This window comes from Microtus oregoni, unplaced genomic scaffold (assembly GCF_018167655.1).
Source record: "Microtus oregoni isolate MIOR12 unplaced genomic scaffold, Mior012 000082F_ref0000272, whole genome shotgun sequence".
Lineage (NCBI taxonomy): Eukaryota > Metazoa > Chordata > Mammalia > Rodentia > Cricetidae > Microtus > Microtus oregoni.
This window is the reverse complement of record NW_024544542.1, coordinates 578,921-594,300: the sequence shown is the minus strand read 5'-3', so window position 1 is coordinate 594,300 and position 15,380 is coordinate 578,921. Positions and strand designations below refer to the sequence as shown.

General features: G+C 37.1%; 1 protein-coding gene across 1 annotated transcript in view; it reads left to right on the top strand.

The window, feature by feature from the left end:
* LOC121441863 (polypeptide N-acetylgalactosaminyltransferase 1) overlaps positions 1 to 15,380 on the top strand; it is a 75,838-nt gene that overhangs the window by 21,231 nt on the left and 39,227 nt on the right. Inside the window, exons 2-3 of the mRNA XM_041643187.1 lie at positions 10,295 to 10,349; positions 15,096 to 15,337. Coding sequence (XP_041499121.1) covers positions 15,199 to 15,337 — 139 coding nt within the window. The 5' untranslated portion in view covers positions 10,295 to 10,349; positions 15,096 to 15,198. The remainder of the gene's footprint in view (positions 1 to 10,294; positions 10,350 to 15,095; positions 15,338 to 15,380) is intronic.

The window sequence follows — 15,380 nt, the reverse complement described above, 5'->3', positions numbered from 1 at the left end:
GACTCAAACCATAACAGGTTGTTTGTCTTGTCTTCTGTTCACTGGGAGGGTGACATGGAGAGAAACTGAGAAATTATTGCTATAAGTCCATTCCAGCTGGATTTGGAGTTGGAGTTCATAGAATTATGTGAATGGTACAAAAAAACCAAACCAAAATTTTAGTGGAAAGTGGTCTCAGGTTGTTAGGACTATGAACCAGTCAAGCAAACCCCTTGCTCATTCCTTTTCCCCTTTTATTTTCTCTCTCTCATTTCCTTATTCTGTTTTCCTAAGACTTCACCTCTCTTTTTCCTCAACAGTGTCACAGTCTGGCCTTGAACTCCCTTATAGCCAACGCTAAACATTGAACACTTGATCTTCTGTCTCTTCCCACACCTACTAGGATTACAGGCATGCTCAAAATAGACCCTTTCTTCAAGAATGCAGGAATATAGACTTAGGTATGGACTTAGAAAGTAGAAACACGAACTCACAATCTAAAAAGTTAAAAAAAAAAAACCTTGAAGTCGGCAATTTAATCAGCAGAGCAATGAAAAATATAATCAAATACTCCAAAGTTATAGATATGCTGTTCAGATATAACACATAAAATAAAATTTTAAAAATAATGTACTTCTTTTTTCTTGAGGCAGGGTTTCTCTGTAGATCAGACTGCCCTTAATTGAGTGCTGGGATTAAAGGTGTGTGCTGCCACGGCCCATAAATATATATTTTTAAAAAGATGTATTTATGTGTATGTGTGTGGTGGTTTGAATAAGAATGGTCCCTATAGACTCGTGTGTTTGAATGTCTGATTTCCAGTTAGAATTGTTGGGAAGGACTAGAAGGGTGGTCTTGTTGGAGGAGGTGTGTCACTGGTGGGGGAGCTCTCTCTGCTGTCTGTCTCTCAGCTACTGCACCAGCACTGTACCTGCTTGACTGCTGCTATTGTCCCCGCCGTGGTGATAATAGACTAGCCCTCTGAAACTAGGAGTGAGCCCCAGTTATAAGGAAGCATTTGGTCTTTGTACTGGCTAGTTTTATGTCAACTTAACACAGGGAATAGTCATTAGAGATGAGGGAACATCAATTGAGAAAATGCCTCTATAACACCAGGCTGTCAAAATTAGTTAGATTACCTGCATTCAGTAAGGTGTAAGGAAAGAAAAATTAGTAGACAAATTTGGTTTTACATTTTAAAATGTAATTATCCATACAAGCAGTTTAAATGTGTTTCCCTTGCTTTTGGTACCTAGATTGAGCCCAGAACCTTATACTAGGCATTGCTCTGCCACTTAGCTTTAAGATACAGAAAGTTAATTTATTAAATCTTTTATGGTTAAGAAAAAAAACTATTCAACTTAGAGTAGAAAGGATATTTTTTGATATGATGAAAGATAATTATCTTAGTTACTTTTCTACTGCATGACAAAGCACCAAGACCAATGCAACTTACAGAAGAAAGAGTTTATTGATTGGGAGCATAGCAGCTGGCAGACATGGTGCTGATGCAGTAACTGAGAATTTGCATCCTTATCTGCAAGTTGGACAGAGACAGGGAGAACTAATGGCATGGGCATCTGAGACCTCAAAGCCCACCCCTGGTGACACACCTCTTAATCCTTCCCAAACAGTCCCACTAACTGGGGACCAATTTTCAAATACATGAGTCTATGAGAGCCGTTTCACTGAAGCCACCCACCACAGACCTCTATGAAAGGCCTCCAGCAATTATCATACTTGATAGCAAGACATTCGTAGTATTCTCTTAGATGTCAGCAGCCTAGCAGCCATAACTGTCCTTCATCTCCAGGATTGCATTGCATCTCTCCTAAAGACCCTGGGCAAGAGAAGTCACCAGGCTGAAAGAAATAACCAAGCCTTCATCTTTTAGAGTCAATAGGAATACTTCCATGGAAAATTCTAGAGTCTATACAGAAGTTTTTCAGATTTGTAATAGTTTATTAACTACTTTTTATATAAAATTACTACAGTAAAGTCAGTTTTGTTACTCTAAATAGCAACATACAATGAAAATATAGTTAATATCAGAATAGTGAAAAAATCTTCCTAATTATTTAAGAAGGAATGTGTGTCTTTGGATTGTGTTATGTCAGCTTTTCATGCTGTAATAGGTAAGCTGGCTTTAAGAGAGCAGAGACTTATGTTGACTCATGATTCCAGAGGTCTCAGTCCAGAGTTGATTGTCTTTACTGGGGCATGTGGAAACAGAGCTGGGAATGTGTGTACAGCTGGGAAATAAAAAGAGACATAAGAAGGGACCTTAGTCCCAGTACCCTTTGAAAGGCACCCTCCCTCTATGACTACTGCCTCCAACTAGACCCCCTTCTTAAAAGGTTCCACCACTTCCTAATAGCAAAACTGACTCTTGTAATCAAGATTTGCAGTGTGGGTCATTATGACAATATTTAAGATCCAAATGATAGCAGGCAGGCAGGGCAAATTTTTAAGAAAAATTATATAAGTAAACCAAAAGACATCATAGTCATTCTAAAGATATTTTTGGATTATAATCATAGAGGAGGAAAAAGACTAATTTATTGTAAAAGTGCCAATTAAACCATCATTAATGTATAAATTGTAGTTTTAGAAAAATGAATATTTTAGAAAATGATTTGTTTATCCTTGTAGAACCAACAAAGTTAATTTAAAATCTATTTGGAAGCAAAAAGTCAAGATTGGCCAAGATATTTTAGAAGTTAAGTGCTTGTTATTGTATGAGATTTTAAGACTTAGTGTAAGACCTGGATATGTAGCTCAGTATCAATACTGTTTTAATATATGTGAAGCTCTGAGTTTGGTTCTGGTCCCTAGTATTGCCAGAAAAAACAAAGTGGGGGGAGGGGTTTAAAACCTTTATAATTGGGGTACTACAGTATTTGGCACAGGTAAACAGAAAGCAAAGGAGGAAATTAAAGTATAAAGCAGAATTTACTTAACTCCTGATATATGAAAGATTTAGTCTTACGTTATATATGAAAATGGAATAATCTTTAAATAGTATTTATACTGTTTATCTACATGAAAAAATGGTTTCCTTTTTTTCTTTTTTGTTGAGGCAGGTTCTTTAGTCTAGGTCAACCTTGGACAGATAATACAGGCATAATAACACTACCATGTCGTGTGTGTGTGTGTGTGTGTGTACATATTAAAATTCTACTTGCATTGAAGATTTAATTGTGAAAGACAAAACTGAAGATTTCAGATTCAAATATTAGAAATTTTACCCCATTTTTCTTAACAGTTTTTTATTTTAATTAAAATTTATATCATTTCCTTCTGTCTTAGTTGGGGTTTTTATTGCTGTGATAAGATACTATAACCATAAACTACTTTGGGGGCAAAAGGCTTATTTCAGTTTAACAACTTGCAAGTCATATTTCATTATGAGGGAAGTTTGGGCAGGAACCTAGAGGCAGGAACTGAAGGAAGCAAAGCCATGGAGGAACACTGCTTTCTGGCTTGATCTTCCTGACTTGCTCAGCCTGCATTCTTATACCATTAGGACCACCTGCCTAAGGGTGCCATCAGGGCCATCCACTTCACTCATTAATCAAAACAGTGTCCTACAGAGACTTGCCTGCAGGCAGTCTGGATCCTGGAGGCTTTTTTTTTTTTTTTCAGATGACCCTTGCTTATGTCATATTAACCAAATTCAACTAGGACATCCCTCTTCCCTTCTTTCTTCTCTCCAGCGCCTCACTTGTTTCCCTGTTACTGCCTCTCAAATCCATAGCTGCTTTTTTGTCCCCCCCCTCACACACACACATATACACACATATACACATGTGTGTATATATGCACATGCATATACGTGAACATATATTCACACAACATATACATGCATACATAATTTGCATTTTATACACGTGCAAACACACAAATATAGACATATAACCTACAGAGTCTATTTAATGTTGCTTGCATGTGTATGATTTCAGGGCCGACCACTTGATATTCTATCAATTAGCAGCCTCATCCTTCTGGATGACTAATTTCCTCTCTTAGCAATCAGTGTTGTCTTGGGAGTGGAGCCTCGTAAGATTTTCTCCTTCTGTCTTAACATTTCTCATGATGCTGTTATTATTGTTCAGGTCCTGTTTAGATCGCTGTGTTGTTGAAATATTGTTGATGTAGCCTCCCTTTCATTCTAGGAGACACAGTCTCACATGCTGGCCCTCTGATTCTTAAAATATTCCTTCTGCCATGTTCCCCAAGCCATAGGTGCAGGAATTGTGTTGTAAATGTATCAGCTGGGGCTGGACACCCATGATCGGTTGTACTCTGTTTTGACAGGTTGTAGTTTCTGAAATGGTCTGTTGCAAAGACGAGTTTCTTTGATTGGGTGTATGAGAGAGAGCTACACCTACCTGAGGGTATCAGGGTGGGTATTTAGAATGCAGTTAGGAATTATGTTGGTTTAGTAAAGTAACAGTTTAAGGTTCTCTTCTACATCCTCACTAGCCTCGGGCATGTTTCCAGGCATGATTTCTCTCCCATTGAACAGGCCTTAAGTCCTATTGGACAGCTGTTGGTTACAACCTAGATGTGAGAGCCACTTTTGGCATATTCAGGGGTATCTTGCATTGCTGGTCATTGTAGTTCATAGGTGTCTTAGCGTAGGATAATTGATTGCTACCCCCTTTGGCATCTTACATAACACCTTCTGATAATATGAAAGCAGGGCGCAAGCTTCAGTTGATTGCTTTCTTTCTTATTTAGGGACCAAACGTACAGTTGTTAAAAGAACAGGTTTTTTTTTTTTAATTATTTATTATGTATACAGTATTCTGCCTGCATGTATCCCTGCAGGCCAGAAGAGGGCACCAAATCTCACTGCAGATGGTTGTGAGCCACCAAGTGGTTGCTGGGAATTGAACTCAGGATCTCTGGAAGAGCAGGCAAAGCTCTTAACCACTGAACCATCTCTCCAGCCCTATTTTGTTTTTTTGATACAAAGTCTCTCTGTGTAACTCTTGACTGTCCTGAAACTAACTAACTAACTAACTAACTATCTATCTATCTATCACCTCTAAATTTAGCTTGATCTGTGATAAAATCTGAGAATCTCTGTTCAAAATTTGAGACATAAATGTGTTTGCTTTTAGTAAATATCCAAAACCTATAAAGAAGTCCAGTTAGCAAAAGATGATTTCACCTATCTCCCCAGATGGTGAGCCTTTGTTTTGTGGCAGTTGGTACTAGGTGTGCTTTCCTACTTCCCCCAGAAAGGGGCTTTGGGCAGCAGAGAGCATTGTTTGGTTTTTCTTTTCCTCCATATATGGCATTGTGTTGTCAGGAACCTGCTCCTTTCTTTCTCTTCAGCTTGTATCTCTCTTCTCAAGAAAATTCTTCTTGCTTTGTTCTATCTGTTGTGTTCACCTCTCAGGCACTACAGGGGTCAGGGTTGTGGGACTGTAGTGATGAGGCCAGCAGGCCTGCTTTTCGTTCCGCCCGGTTCCCGCACGGCTAGCTTTACACCCTAAATAACAACACACAAATTGTATTTATTTAAACACTGCCTGGCCCATTAGCTCTACCCTCTTACTGGCTAACTCTCACACCTTGATTAACCCATTTCTATTAATGTGTATTGCACCACGAGGTCGTGGCTTACCTACGTAGGTTAAGATTCTAACCTACGTCCATCTTGGGCTGGAGCTTCATGGCAATGGCCTGACTCTGCTTTCTTTCTCCCACAATTCTGTTCTGTCTTCCCCGCCTACCTGTGCTCTGACCTATTGAGCCAAGCAGTTTTCTTTATTAATTAACCAATGAAAGCAACAGATAGAAGACCCTCCTACATCATTTCCCCTTTTTCTGTTTAAACAAAAAGGAAGGCTTTAACTTTAACATAGCAAAATTACATATAACAAAATAGTTACAAAGCAAGATTTACAGATACAATATTTATATCTATTTTATCTTTTATCATAACTAAGGAAAACTGTAACTATAACTAATCATTCTTCAACAGAAGGATATAATATTATCTAAGTAAAAAGAAATAAGCAACTTTCAAAACTCTAGAAATAACAGAGACATCTCTCTGTCTGGACAGTCACCCAAAGTTTTTTGTACCTTTAGGGCATCCATCTTCACCCTACAGGCCCATAGTATCCAGCAGATATTCCCATGAAGCAGGAAAATTCAAAGACAGTTCATTCACTTTTTGCTGTGTCCTGCAGAATGTCTCGTAGACTCTTTCATAAATCAGGAACCCCTTAAGACCATCTTGCCTTTAGGCAAGTTTAGCAGTCCTCTCTGTGGGTTCTTTGTGTCCAGTTTATGCAACAGTCCAGGCAAGAGCAATTTCTTGCCCAAATGGCTATCAAACTCCATAAGGAGCCTCTTCAATGCCCATCTTCCTCTTGAAGTAGCTGGTGCTGCCAGGAGCAGACGTGTCTCATTGTCATGAAAAGCCCTAAGTTATTAAAACATTAAATGCCATATTCTGTAGTCTTTGAAAGATATAAAGAATGCCTATCTGAACTATATCTATGCACATCTAGAAAATCTAACATGACTACAAGCTTGACTATTATTGATGATTATCCATTAACAACCTATTTTTCCTAATTATACATTACATTTAAATGAACTATACAATCACAATACTTTAATATCAGAAATACAAATACATATAACAAGATTGACCTTAAATTTATGTCAATAAACCAAGATTTATACCAATGCAAATTATTCATATCTATATCATCTCCCCCTTTAAATGTAAAAGACATTTATAAGCAATATTTGGGAACTTGGGCACAGTTTTTTCTCTCCAAACTTCTCCCTGTTGTATAGGGGCACTGTTAATCAGGTCTTTTATGGTGTAACCTGTGTGCCAGGTTCATCTCAGTCGGCAGTTGAGTGAAATAATTTTTTGAAGGTGTTCACAGCAACCTTTCAGGAGGGCGTGGTCTATCATACCTTATTGGGACAGAAGCAATCCACAGGGTCTCATCCTCTGTGAAAACAAAAGAAGAATGTTTCCAAAGCATCATAACCTTAGATCCAAATTTTGAAGTCAAGGTATTTTCAGATCATTGTTCTTGTTTCATCTGAAGATCATAACTCTTCATGGGCAAATTAGTGTAGCATAGCTTGCACTTTGGCGTATACACATTTCTATACTTTTACTGAAAGGACCTTGTGGTGTCTTTATGCTTTTGATTTTTGTCTCATGGAGGCCACATGCCAAGCACATGGCACTTCATTAAATGTCACACCTTATCTTTTAATGGCCATGCTTTTTCTTTTTATTATCTTAATCGTGATAACATTTGTTTTAATTGTGCTCTGAGGATGTCTCCTCAGCAGAGACAAAGGAGTCAGGGTGGGTAGTAAAGAAGTCTAAAGACTGCAAACCAAGAGAATTCTTTTTTAGTTTTTACCCTGACTGTTCTAAACATAATTAAAGATGGTTGAAACATCAAGTACATTGTGGCTGAAAAAGAAATTGATTGGTGATGTTGGTAGGACATTAGAGTAGTGATTTCATCAAGAAGCCATTTCACTGATATGAAGCCACACCAGAATGTAAAGACCACTTGCACAGAGGAGAGCAGATAATTGGAGGGAAATAAGGCATAATTATGGAGTAAGATTGGTAGTTTGGCAAAAATACAGAAGAAACCCTTCTAAACTTTGAGAATTCCAAGACTAGAAAATAGTGTTAGCTTCTGATCTGGGGAAGTTCCTGTTGGATTCTTTATGTCCCAGAAACTGCTCCCCAAAATGATAATGTTCAATGCTGTTTTTTAGTGTCTAGGTTTTTGGCTAGGGGAAATCTAACATACACTCTTTCTTAATGTTTAGGCATTTGTGTTGAAGTGATAAAAGTGATAGATGTTACCCTGGGTATTACTTTTTAGATGCCTTAGAATGTAGACAAGAATTCCTGTTTGCCATATATCTTTGAACTATGAGCTCCTAATTCTGTTTGCTGTTGACAGACATTTATACATTTACCTGCTTCTTTTTAAGCTCAGTTTATGCAAATATATCTTTACCTTTTTCCTATCATATACTTTTGCCTTTTCTGTATCATAAAACAAATTGATATTTCTTCTCACCAGTTTTTTCTTCCTTTTTTTTCCTTCCTTATAATCTGTATCTACTCATACTTTTTTTTCCTGTTTTTGGTTTTTCAAGACAGAGTTTCTCTGTGTAACAGCTCTGGCTTCCCTGGAACTCCCTTTGTAGACCAGGTTGGCCTCAAACTCAAAGGGATCCACCTGCCACTAACTTCGAGTGCTGGGATTAAAGACGTGCTCCCCCACCACCCAGCATCTTCTCATACTTTTGAAACATTTTGCAAAGATGTAAAATCAATTTGTAAATTGTGACATGCTCCACCATCCTACCATGTCTGAAGATAAGATTTTTTATGTTCCTACCACAGAATTATTGAAAAAATGAATCATAAATAAAAGCAATGTATTGTCTTAGTTTTGAAGACTAGGAAGTCCAGTATCAAAGGAATCAGCATCTGGTGAGGACTTTCTTGCTATGTTATAACATGGTGGAGGGACACAAGTATGCAAGGCAGGCAGGTGAATCTCTGTGAGTTTGAGGCCAGCCTGGTCTGCATAGTGAATTCCAGGCCAACTAAGGCTACATAGTGAGACTCCATCTCAAAAAAACAAAACCAAAAAAGTAAATGTGTATTTCTGTTGACATCTCTCTCTCCTTTCTTTAATAAAAGACACTAATACCATCATGGGAGTCCCTATTCCCATCGCTTCATTTATCCCTGTTTCTAACATACAGTCTTTGGGAGGAACCCAATAACACTATACCTGAGACTGAACTTTTTCATGTTTTATTTTTCTCTGTTAACAGTGTCTTGTATATAATTGACAGTTTAACATACTGGGAATATGTGATTTTTCAGTTGATTAGCTGAAGCCATGCACAGGGTTTCACACAAAGGTGGACCAAATATACCATGATACATACACCTTAGAACCTAGATTTGTAGTAGGCTTTGCTGCTGGGTTTATGTAAGTAACAGTTTTATACTCAAACAGTAATGAAACTACATCATGACAAGTTTCTCAGAACACACTCTTGTTAAATGATACATGACTTTAATATCATTTCTAAGATGGAAATGTTACACCAGATTCTAGTTTGTAGTCATTAAATTTATGTTGAAATTCTGCTGCTAGACAGATCCTCTATTTACACTTTCATTTTTTTTTCCCCACAGGATGTATTCTCATCTGAATCAATGATTGTAGCTTGAAAGGTGTTATTAGGGGATTTTTGATGTAGGAGCACAGTGCCTCATCACTGAGAGTTTTATCATCTCACAAGGAGGTTCATATGAAGGAAGGAGATTTCAAGGTTGATCTGGCTTCATGATACCATGGTCCAAATGCTTTCCACAGATTCAGTTTGCCATTCTCAGCACCATAAAGTCTTTTTTTTCTTATGGCTTCAAGATAGCTTCAGGACTTGAAGTATGTGTTGATTCAGAGTATCTAGAAGTAGAAACAAATATTTCTCCTTTGTCATCTTTTTCCCCAATACTTTCTGACAGATTTCCCTACAGGTCCCATTGATCATGCTTTAGTCTTGTGCTTTGACAAGGTAAATAGAGGGGCTGTGGTTGGCATGGTCCAATCAGGAATAGGTGGCCTAGTAGAGAATTATCATTAGAATTCCACTGGAGTCTAATATGGTGAAAATTTTGGGTATGAAATAAGGAGTAAACGAGAATTTGCTGTTAGTTCTCAGTAACATACTATATATATATATATATATATATATATATATATACATACATGTGTATATTGTATGTATGTACGTGTGTATATGTATATTGTGTATATGTGTGTATATATATGTATGTATGTATATATATGTATGTATATACACACACACACATATACACATATATATGTGTGTATATATATGTATGTATGTATATATATGTATGTATATACACACACACATATATGTGTGTATATATATGTATGTATGTATGTATATATATGTATGTATATACACACACACACATATACACAATATACATATACACACGTACATACATACACTATACACATGTATATATGTATATGTGTGTGTATATATATATATAATAGACATTAACTGGAGTGCTTATGCTCCAGGTACTTTACTCAGAGAAGTAGCTGAATAATTAATGACCCTTGCATTCAAGTGGGTAGCTAGCCTAAGTCGGGTGTATAGGATAGTGGAGGAAAGGGAACAGGAAAGAGTTACTTTGAAATTTACTGATTTTAGGAAATTTATTTTTCAACAGATGATGTGAAACATGTGGATTTGTGATATGAATTCATTTGAAAAGCCTCTTTGGGGTAAGTTGATAAAATTGGAAATCAGGGACTTCAAGGTTGCACTTCTCCATGGATTTTAAAATATGCGTTGGATTTTATGTCTTATATACATGCATTGGAAGATTTTTGTTGTTGCTGCTGCTGTTTTTTTTATTTGCTTGTTTTGGTTTTTCTTTGAAACAGTCCTGGCTGCCCTAGAACTCACTCTGTAGACCAGGCTGGCCTCAAACTCACAGAGATATACGCCTGCCTCTACCTCCCTGAGTGCTGGGATTAAAAGCTTGTGCCACCACCGCCTGGCTTGTTTGTTTTTGTTTTAGACAGAATTTCCCTCTGTAGCCCTGGCTAGCCTCAAACTCACAGAGCTCTACTTGCATTTCTTCCTTCCTCACCTTCAAGCATTAAAGGCATGTGCCACCATGCTTAGCCGTAGAAGGGTTTTGTACTAAGTTCTTACTTTAATAAAATTTGAGAAATAGCAGTTTGTGGTTCCAGCACTGCTATACTAGTACATTTATAGTTATTTCTCATTAGCAAATCAGTTTGAAGACTAAATGAGGACCAGGTTCTGAAAGGAAGTCTTTAGGTAGAACTAAACTTACCCCTAATCTTCTCTAGTGACTGAGAACTAATTCACAGTACCAGTGTGAAGATACTGGAGTAATTTGTCTGTGAACTTCTCTTTGCAGCATTTCAGATGTTCATTTTCATTGCATCCATGTATATGTAAAAGAATCCTGATGGTTTCCTCTAAGAAAGCACCTTTAGAAATACCATTTATTTACTGAGTGTATATTATTGCAGTGGAGCTATATAAGAAGAGGCTGTGCAGGTTTTGTTTGTCGCAAATAAAGTAAACTGACCCTGCTAAGACCACATAACAAACAAGTGTTAGAACTGAAATTTGAGTTTAAACATTTGGTTTAGTAAGCATTTCCTTTTGTTTTAATATGGGGCTCCTTAGACTACTCCCAGATCTTCTAATTGACTTGGAGGACTTAAATGACTTCAGTATAGGAATACTAGCAACGGAGATACATTGCAGTAAAAGGACACATTTAAAATCTGGAGGAAACCAGGAGTAAGCTTGTAAGCATTCTTTCCCTGAGGGATGGCAGTGTGTGATTAGTTTCTCCAACAGTCGTGACAACACATGGAATATTTGTAATGGATTAAATAAATATGCTGCAGATCCCCAAGTGGCTGCTATGAGATGGACGGATAGGCACGCCACGCAGAGTGAGGTTGGATATTTATTAAGTGGGTTATGGAAGGGAAGGGGAAGAAGAAGAACAGAGAGAGGGGCAAAAAGAGAGAAAGAGAGAGGAGGAGAGGAGAGAAGGCTCATGCCCTAGGTTTTTTACTGGGTTGGGCATGTAAAGATACCTTATATCTGGCACATACCAAAATTCCAAAATCACAGAAGGAAGAAGGGGGATGTTTAACATAAACCAGATTGTACAGTTAAGGCACAGTAGAGCACACTTCTTATTTAGAGGAAGCTTTATATCACTGTAGAGAACTGTTTATAATTCAAATTCCCTGATTTGAGGTAAGGACCAACCTTGTTACGCTTTTCTAAGGATAACAATTTTAGGCCTGCTTTATTAACTTCATCCCTATACACTGATTTATTCATTTGAAGAAGTAGGAACTGTGGCAAACCAAATTTTAATGTCACATGTTTTGAAGGTTTCAGTTGTTAATGATTTGGTTTTTGTTTTCATTTTTTTAAGTTAATTTAATATTATTTTTAGATAGGGTTTTCTGTGTAGCCCTGTCTTGTCCTGGAGCACACTCTGTAGACCAACCTGGCCTCAAACTCAGAAATATGCCTGCATCTGCCTCTGAGTGCTGGTGCTTGTCTACTACTGATTTGTTAGGAAACTTGCATGACCTCTTGGCTAAGATTTATCATCAAAAGATAGTGCTGCAGACAACAGTAAGACAAGCACTCAGGAGGCAGAGTCAGGTGAATCTCTGAGTTTGAGGCCAGCCTAGTCTACAAAGCAAGTTCCAGGACAGCTAGAGTTGTAACACAGAGAAACCGTATCTTGAAAAACCAACCAAAACCAAAGGAATAGTGAAAAAGGTGACCAATCAAGGTGACTTAGTGGGTTAACGCAGTTGCTTCTAAGCCTGACAACCTGAGTTTAACTCCTATCTCTTGCCTAGGTCCTCAAAGATAACTTACTTTATGATCTGAACTTCCACATAATAGAGAACTGACTCCAGGAGATTGTTCTTTGATCTCCATCATCCTCCCACATACACACACACAGTAAAAGTGTAATATGTTTTTAATAGTTATAGTTGAGAAGACTTGTTTTACTATATGCCAAGAATAAGCTAGTTATTATAATTTAGATAGCATTTCTAGATATGAAGAGACAGACTGGTCAATGGAGCCAAACATAGAGTCTCACAAACTTGATTTACAATACGGTGATTGTTGCATTTTTTTAGGAAAGCATGACCTGTTGTTTAAGTAAGTGGAGACAATTTATCATTTTGGGAGATGGTGACATTAGCCCCTTACTTAAATAGGAAAGGTAAAATCTTTGACATAAAAACTTTCATTATTAGTAATGATTTCCAGGTATAAGTATTTCTTAAGACTTGGGAAATTTGAACGATAAAAGATATTCTTTTACTAAACGTAAGCTAGGAGCTAGAAACAAAAATACTCAACATTTCATGCTCCAGATAAACACATGAGCCAGTAAGCTCTGTTAAGGATTTCAGCAGTATTCTAGGTTATACTTGTTCTCCTGACCTCTAAACTTGAGACAGTAACTCAGAGTGGTCACAGTGGTACTTTAGTTATCACCATAGTGATTTTTAAATTCTGAGTTGTGTTTCACTGTATAAATGTATAACTTGTATGCACATCCTTAGTTAGAAATCTAAAATATTCTCAAATCTGGAACGCTGAATGCAGATGAACACTTAAATTTTAGATTTTAAATTTTAGATTTTGGAATATTTCAGATTTTGGATTGTGGAGCTAAACAAATTAAGTCTGTACAAATATTGCAAAATCTGAAAAACTTAAATCTGGAGCAGTTCTTATCCCAAGTATTTTATATAAAGGATACTTCAAGATACTAAAAAGAAATTGGCACACAGGTTGTTTTGTAGACATGTTTTCCTTTTTCCTTAGTTGTCTAAATGTGAAAAGACATCATTTTTATATATAAATGAACTGACAGTAATATATATTAGAGAAATGCTCATTAGAGTTTAAAGAATGGGTCTGGGGACGTAGTCACTTGATAAAAGGCTTGCCCTGGATACATGAGATCCTGGGTTTGATTCCTGGCTCCATATAAACCTATTAACTGTGGTGCATACCTATAATCCTAGCACTGTTAGCGGTAGGAGGAACAGAAATTTAAGGCCATCCTTGGCTCCCTAGGAGTTTTAGGTTCTCTTGATCTACATGAGATCCTGTTTGTTTGTATTTTAAATCTCCTGTATTAGCAGTCAGGTTCTTTGCCAGGTAGTAGGTCTTCCCTGTGACATCGCTCAAATATAAATGAGCGTGCCTAGCTTTTGTGAGAGCCACTTTGCTGCGATACTGTGTTCTGTAATTCTTTCATGTTTTCCTGTAGTTATTAGTAACTACTCACTGCATGTAACACAGTCAAATGTCTCATTGAATAGGCATGATTTTGAGGCAGAAAAAATCAGTAGCACCCTTGTTACTCCCCACCTTGCAGTCTAAGAGAATGTTCTGATGAAAACATATGTTAGAGATCAAAGTCCCTGGTAACGAAAACAGAAATAAATAATAATTCTTTATGCTTACAAGTATCATTTAGTACTTTTTCAGGTAATTTTCTGGCTTTTGTCTAAGAACCTTGTAAAGAACTATCTACGTAGTTCATAGATGAACTCACCTGTTCTGAATTGTTCAAATAATCCATCTCTGCTGGCCACCCTTGTGTGAAACTGCTACATCGCCCATCTGCCTGCTTCTTAGGGCATTTGCTTATACCCTTTTCAGCATGGAACACATGTACAAGGTGTTTCCTCTGCTTACTTGATGGAACACATATGGTGTGTTTCTCTCCTGTCAGCAATGACAAGACCCAGGCCTTTGCCTTTGAGCCTTTGTGTTAGCTACTCAATGACACTCTTCTCAGACTGCTCCTGAGCTCTTCAAGATAAACATTCACTTGGTGGAAACAGTTTTAGTTAGAATATCCCAAATGATTATTCCGGATTGTGAATGAGTTCTCAGTGATAGAAGAGTGTCATGAAATGGAGAAGAGTGGGAGATAGGAACTAAAAAACTGGCATCATCAGAGTTAAGACTCGGTCTTAGGTCTTAGAATTCCTTCTCTCCCTGCAGTGAAAAACTGTACAGACTGTAGGGAGAACTGCATAGTCAGTTATTGAGGATCTGGTGTTAATTAATAGTTCGGCTTTTGCCTTAGAATTCAGTAGAGCAGTTGAACAGAAAGGGAGTTAAGACCCTTGTTTGAGAAGACTGAAATAGTAGCTTACTGTTGTTTTAATTTACATATCTAGTTACAGGGAAATAAACACATTTTTACATAGTTATTAGCTATTTAAAGTTGTCTTTTATAAAGGCATTTTATATCCTTTGCTCATTTTTCAATTGGATACTGCTCTGTAAGAGTTACTATATAATAATAGAATTTCTTGTTAATGAAATTAATTCATATCTCTTAATATTTAATGTTAAATTAATCATGATCTATTTCCTTGAATTTAAGACAGCCTTTTTTTTCTTTATAGGGTATGACCATGATTTCTGATGAAACCAGATTGGAATAATTTTCATGATATTTGTATATTTATATATATATATATTAAAATTTTACATTTGACTTAAAGTGCCATGAGAAAATTTGCATATTGCAAGGTGGTTCTAGCCACCTCCTTGGTTTGGGTACTTTTGGATATGTTTCTGCTGCTGTACTTCAGTGAGTGCAACAAATGTGATCAGAAAAAGGAGAGAGGACTTCCTGCTGGGGATGGTGAGTAGAGTAGCCTTTTTACAAATGTTTGCTTAAGTATGGC